The following is a 6,422-nucleotide window of genomic DNA, read 5'->3' on the forward strand; positions in this document are numbered from 1 at the left end:
GTGGGAGGCTGAGGCGGGCGGATCACTTCAGGCCAGGAGTTCAAGACCAGCCTGTCAAACATGGCGAAACCTTGTCTCTACTAAAAATAGAAAACTTCACCGGGCACCGTGCCGTGTGCCTTTAATCCCAGCTACTTGGGAGGCGAGACAGGAGAATCATCTTGATCCCAGGAGGCGGAGGTTGCAGTGATGGGGGGAACAAAAAAAAAGAAAGGTTTTTTTTTTGTTGTTGTTGTTTTGAGACAGAGTCTCGCTCTGTTGCCCAGGCTGGAGTGCAGTGGTGCAATCTCAGCTCATTGCAGCCCTCGCCTCCTGAGTTCAAGCAATTCTCCTGCCTCAGCCTCCTGAGTAGCTGGGACTACAGGCGCCCGCCACCACGCCCAGCTAATTTTTGTATTTTTAGTAGAGACGGGGTTTCACCATGTTGGTCAGGCTGGTCTCCAACTCCTGACCTCATGATCTGCCCGCCTCGGCCTTCCAAAGTGTTGGGATTACAGGCATGAGCCACCATGCCCGGCCGAAAATAAATGTTTTACAACAGAGTCTCACTCTGTCACCCAGGCTGGAATGCAGTGGTACAATCTCGGCTTACTGTCACCTGGACCTCCTGGGCTCAAGGGATTATCCCACTTCAGCCTCCTGTGTAGCTGGGAGGCACATGCCACCGAGCCTGACTAATTTTTCTTTGTTTGTTTGTTTGTTTTTGTTTTTGAGACGGAGTTTCACTCTTGTTGCCCAGGCTGGGGTGCAATGGTGTGATCTCAGCTCACTGCAACCTCCGCCTCCCAGGTTCAAGCGATTCTTCTGCCTCAGCCTCCCGAGTAGCTGGGATTACAGGCGCACACCACCACGCCCAGCTAAGTTTTGTATTTTAGTAGAGATGGGGTTTCACCATGTTGGCCAGGCTGATCTTGAACTCCTGACCTCAGGTGATCCGCCCGCCTCGGCCTCCCAAAGTGCTGGGATTATAAGCGTGAGCCACCGCACTGGGACCCTAATTTTGTATTTTGGTAGAGATGGGGTTTCAGTATATTGCCCAGGCGGGTCTTGAACTCCTAGACTCAAGCGGTCTGCCCGCCTCAGGCTCCCAAAGTGTGGGGTTACAGGCGTGAGCCACTGCGCTGGGCCAAGAAATCTTTAAAACAAAACAAGGCAAAGGCACGACCCCTCTCCGGAGGCCAAGTGCTGTGCAGAGATAGGCAACTAGAAGGGAGGGGTACCCTTCCCCGGGTTCCCAGTGCGAGTGTCCGCGCCCTGGAGAGGTGAGGGGACTCGCTGGGCTGCACAACCTGACTGCACAGGCAGGGCCCCGCTCACCTGATACTCCCCTTGGAGTTCATTAGACGGGTCTTCAGCACATCCAGGGGCTGACACAGGAACGTGGCACATCCACCCTGGGGAGGGGCTCGTCACCAGCGGCCTGCCAGGTACCCCTGGCACCACTGCCAAATCCCACCCACATGCCAGTCCACAAAGAGCCCCTCGACCTGACTCCCGGGGCCAGGAACATGCTGGCGGGGCACCAGGCTGACCCATGAGCTCTCAAAGCCCTGGCACCCACTTATGAGCCCCGGGGGGGACTGCCAGATGCCCGAGGTCCCCACCTCTCCCAGCGCTCGCCCCATCCTGGGTACCCTCAGCTCCCAAGGCCGGCCCAGGGACACCCACCCTAGCCACGCCAGCCACTTACCGCAATAAAGCTGGCAACAAAGTGAGTAAAGATGTTGTCAGACAGGTACCCGGTGCTAAGGACCAGCTGCTTGGCCTGGTCGTAGCAGGACAGCTGCAGGGGGACAAGGGCGGTCAGGGCTGCAGTGGGGGGCCCAGCTCAGGGAAAGCACACAGTGCCCCAAGCGACACCACCTGGCAATGGCCAAGCACCTGCTCCGTCCATCCGTGAGGCCCAGAAAGGGGAGGCACCTGCCAGGGGTCCTTCACAGGCTGCAGCCCTGACCCACCCATGCCCCCAATCCCGCCCCACTAAGGCCACAGCTGGTGGCTCCCCAGGAGGGTCTTGGTGCCCAGTGCCTTGTTCTATGGCCTCTCTGAAGATGGAGGTCAGAGGTCGCGGGCACTGCCCACACCCACCCCACGCAGGAGGCCTACCTGGCCCACGGTGACTAAGGCCCCGCGGCTGGATGCCATGGTCGCACCTGAGAACAGTCTCCTCAAACCCTCTGCACAAGCAAGGGGTAAGGCAAGGGGTGAGGCCAGGCACCTGGCCCAAATCCCTCGGTGCCCAGTCCTGCACAGCGCTGCCCACCCTGACTGCAACCCCAGACCCTCGCCTGTGCACAGCACAGAACAACCTGGCCCTCACCTTCACGAGCCACGCGGTATAGGCCGTCCAGCGCGTGGGTGTAGCTGCCGGGGACACAGAACGACCACATGTAACTCCCCCTGACCACTGGCTCCCGCAGAGGGTCCTCCCAGGCCCTCTTACAGGCCAGGGGTTCTTGAGGAAGCAGAGGCCTCATGGGCCTGACAAGCTCTCCCTGGGAACATCTGAGGCTGGTCCTACCGTCCCATAGCCACCCCGTCCACCCCGCCGGCCCACAGCCACCCCATCCACCCCGCCGGCCCACANCTTTGGGAGGCCAAGGTATGCAGATCCCCTGAGCTCAGGAGTCTGGGACCAGCCTAGGTGGTAGCACAGTGAGACCCCAATTCTATAAACACATACAAACATTAGCCACGTGTGGTGGCGCACACCCATAGCACCAGCTACTTAGAAGGCTGAGGCAGAAGACTGGTTTGAGCCCAGGAGGCCCAGGTTAGTAAGCCAAGATCGCGCCACTGCACTGCAGCCTGAATGAGAGAGCCAGATCCTGTCTCAAAAAAAAAAAAAATTAGTGCTTGCTGTTTGTGGGGTGGCCCCATGCGGTCCACTCTCTACACTGCCTGAGACCCCTCAACCCCAGACTCCTCGTCTCGTTCCCTTCCCCCCAACACCAGTTTTGGTTCCTCCTACTTAAACAATTCCTTCACCCAAAGGCCTCCCAAATGCACAGCGAGGACCCTGGCTCCTCCCCAAAAGGCCTTGGCCTTGTCCTCCTTAGGGGGTGCAGGGGGTCCTGCTGGTCTGTACAGCAAGGCAGCCAGCAGGCAGGCAGTGCAGGCAGGAACAGACGCAGCAGCTCCCGGCATTTATTGACTGCAGCCCCCCACAGAGCACACTGCCCTTCCCAGGTGGGGCGAAGCCCAGCGACCAGGGAAGCAGAGAATGCAGCAGCCACCCCGGGGGACTCCTTGTCGGGAGAAGACCCTGAGGAGGAACTGCAGCCCGACTGGGCCATTCCCCCAGGGAGCCAAGCGGGAGGGCCCAGGGACCCGAGGGACACCTGCACAATTCCTAAAGACGAGACCGCCTGCTGGTGAGTGGAGAGGCTTTGGCAAAACTGTTAAAGCCACTGTGGAGTGGATGGGGGCGCGCGGGACCTCGGTGGCCCTTCACCCTCACCCGTGATGGCTCCAGAACCTCTCTGGGCCCCTCCCTCCCAGGCACTTGCTTGTGGTCTGCGTTGTTTGTTCCTCCCACCCAGCCACAGGGTCTTGGGGAGAGTTGCGGCTGCCCGAGGACATGGAAGGTCTGGTCGCTCTCAGCGGATACAAAGTGCACAGCTAGCACTTGGGTGAGCAACAGCCAGGGCGCACCCACACTCTGCCACCTGAGTCCTCGATGGAAAGTGCTGGAAGATGCTGCTTTGGGCCTCAGAGGCAGAAGGCAGGGATAATACTCTCCCCTGGCCCAGGAGAGGGGAGAAATCAGCCTCTGGTAGCCCGTTCCCCTGAGGAGCTGCCAGCGGGAGAGGCAAGGCCACGCAGCGCCCAGCCAGGAAAGCCTGGGAGCCAGAGCAGGGGTGGGGGTGCAGCTACAGCTGAGAGGGAACGAGGCCAGGAGGAGCTCAGCCAGCAGGTGGGGGACAGCAGGGGCCTGCTGGGGAGGATGGGTGGCCATGGCCGGCGAGGTTGCGGCCCCAGAAGCAGGTGCTGGGCTTGGGACTCTTTGGAAGAACTTAGCGCAGCTGGCCTGGCGGCCCAGCCATTCCCACAGCCGGTCAGGATGGCACTTTGATGCCAAAGTTTTTGCGTAGCTGTTCCAGAAACACAAAAGTGAGCACGGTGTGGGGGATGAGGCGAATGCCAGCTGGGACGAGGCCCTGGAGGGAGACAGGGAAAATGAGAGACACGGAGTCCGAAGGGACCCGCTCCCCATTGCCCGAGCCGCCACCGCCGCCACCACTGCACCTTGTAAAAGGCCAGAGGCCCGAGCTTCGCTGTCTCCACGGCGCAGTGGAAAACGCCCTGCAGAAAACGCAGTGAAACAATCAAAAAGGCTGCTTCTCACCCACAAGGCAATGAAAATCCCTCCCAGGCACCAGCCAGGCACGGCGGCCTGGGGACTCTCAGTGTGGGTTGTGGGTGTGAGTGGCAGCTGCTGGCTGGTAACAGGTGACCACAGGTCTGCAGGCACCGGCCAGGTCAATGGCCGCCCTGCTTGCTCATGCAGTACAACCAGGGCCCGAGGGTGCAGCCCAGGGTCCAGCGGGCGGAGGGGGCTGTGAATAGAACCATGAGAACCAGGGACGCAGCACGGCAGGGTCAGGGAGAAGAGCAGGGACAGAGCCATGGGCTCTGCAAACGTGGAAGCCCCATGGAGCTGGCGGGGGCCCGAGGGAGGAGACCCAGAGCATTTACGAGGCACAAACTGCCATGAGCAGCACCACCTCCGTTAATCTGTGAAAGAAATGTTTTGGCTGGGCACAGTGGCTCACGCCTGTAATCCCAGAACTGTGGGAGGCTGAGGCGGGCGGATCACTTCAGGCCAGGAGTTCAAGACCAGCCTGTCAAACATGGCGAAACCTTGTCTCTACTAAAAATAGAAAACTTCACCGGGCACCGTGCCGTGTGCCTTTAATCCCAGCTACTTGGGAGGCGAGACAGGAGAATCATCTTGATCCCAGGAGGCGGAGGTTGCAGTGATGGGGGGAACAAAAAAAAAGAAAGGTTTTTTTTTTGTTGTTGTTGTTTTGAGACAGAGTCTCGCTCTGTTGCCCAGGCTGGAGTGCAGTGGTGCAATCTCAGCTCATTGCAGCCCTCGCCTCCTGAGTTCAAGCAATTCTCCTGCCTCAGCCTCCTGAGTAGCTGGGACTACAGGCGCCCGCCACTACGCCCAGCTAATTTTGTATTTTAGTAGAGACGGGGTTTCACCATGTTGGTCAGGCTGGTCTCCAACTCCTGACCTCATGATCTGCCCGCCTCGGCCTTCCAAAGTGTTGGGATTACAGGCATGAGCCACCATGCCCGGCCGAAAATAAATGTTTTACAACAGAGTCTCACTCTGTCACCCAGGCTGGAATGCAGTGGTACAATCTCGGCTTACTGTCACCTGGACCTCCTGGGCTCAAGGGATTATCCCACTTCAGCCTCCTGTGTAGCTGGGAGGCACATGCCACCGAGCCTGACTAATTTTCTTTGTTTGTTTGTTTGTTTTGTTTTGAGACGGAGTTTCACTCTTGTTGCCCAGGCTGGGGTGCAATGGTGTGATCTCAGCTCACTGCAACCTCCGCCTCCCAGGTTCAAGCGATTCTTCTGCCTCAGCCTCCCGAGTAGCTGGGATTACAGGCGCACACCACCACGCCCAGCTAAGTTTTTGTATTTTTAGTAGAGATGGGGTTTCACCATGTTGGCCAGGCTGATCTTGAACTCCTGACCTCAGGTGATCCGCCCGCCTCGGCCTCCCAAAGTGCTGGGATTATAAGCGTGAGCCACCGCACTGGGCCCCTAATTTTTGTATTTTTGGTAGAGATGGGGTTTCAGTATATTGCCCAGGCGGGTCTTGAACTCCTAGACTCAAGCGGTCTGCCCGCCTCAGGCTCCCAAAGTGTGGGGTTACAGGCGTGAGCCACTGCGCTGGGCCAAGAAATCTTTAAAAACAAAAACAAGGCAAAGGCACGACCCCTCTCCGGAGGCCAAGTGCTGTGCAGAGATAGGCAACTAGAAGGGAGGGGTACCCTTCCCCGGGTTCCCAGTGCGAGTGTCCGCGCCCTGGAGAGGTGAGGGGACTCGCTGGGCTGCACAACCTGACTGCACAGGCAGGGCCCCGCTCACCTGATACTCCCCCTTGGAGTTCATTAGACGGGTCTTCAGCACATCCAGGGGCTGACACAGGAACGTGGCACATCCACCCTGGGGAGGGGGCTCGTCACCAGCGGCCTGCCAGGTACCCCTGGCACCACTGCCAAATCCCACCCACATGCCAGTCCACAAAGAGCCCCTCGACCTGACTCCCGGGGCCAGGAACATGCTGGCGGGGGCACCAGGCTGACCCATGAGCTCTCAAAGCCCTGGCACCCACTTATGAGCCCCGGGGGGGACTGCCAGATGCCCGAGGTCCCCACCTCTCCCAGCGCTCGCCCCAT

General features: G+C 59.2%; 2 protein-coding genes across 2 annotated transcripts in view; both read right to left on the bottom strand.

Moving 5' to 3' along the window:
- Positions 1-1,289: 1,289 nt before the first annotated feature.
- LOC108534114 (mitochondrial dicarboxylate carrier) overlaps positions 1,290-6,422 on the bottom strand; it is a 14,645-nt gene continuing 9,512 nt past the window's right edge. The window contains exons 6-9 of the mRNA XM_017879259.1: positions 2,321-2,364; positions 2,107-2,177; positions 1,691-1,783; positions 1,290-1,394 (exon numbers count right to left, since the gene is read on the bottom strand). Coding sequence (XP_017734748.1) covers positions 1,314-1,394; positions 1,691-1,783; positions 2,107-2,177; positions 2,321-2,364 — 289 coding nt within the window. The 3' untranslated portion in view covers positions 1,290-1,313. The remainder of the gene's footprint in view (positions 1,395-1,690; positions 1,784-2,106; positions 2,178-2,320; positions 2,365-6,422) is intronic.
- Positions 3,134-6,321, bottom strand: LOC108534116 (mitochondrial dicarboxylate carrier-like). Its single transcript, XM_017879261.1, has 3 exons — positions 6,112-6,321; positions 4,249-4,305; positions 3,134-4,160 (listed from the first exon to the last, which is right to left on the bottom strand). Exons 1-3 carry the CDS (start codon positions 6,304-6,306, stop codon positions 4,059-4,061), a joined length of 354 nt encoding a protein of 117 aa, XP_017734750.1. The 5' UTR covers positions 6,307-6,321; the 3' UTR covers positions 3,134-4,058.

Source organism: Rhinopithecus bieti, unplaced genomic scaffold (genome assembly GCF_001698545.2).
Source record: "Rhinopithecus bieti isolate Rb0 unplaced genomic scaffold, ASM169854v2 scaffold_9899, whole genome shotgun sequence".
Classification (NCBI taxonomy): Eukaryota; Metazoa; Chordata; class Mammalia; order Primates; family Cercopithecidae; genus Rhinopithecus; species Rhinopithecus bieti.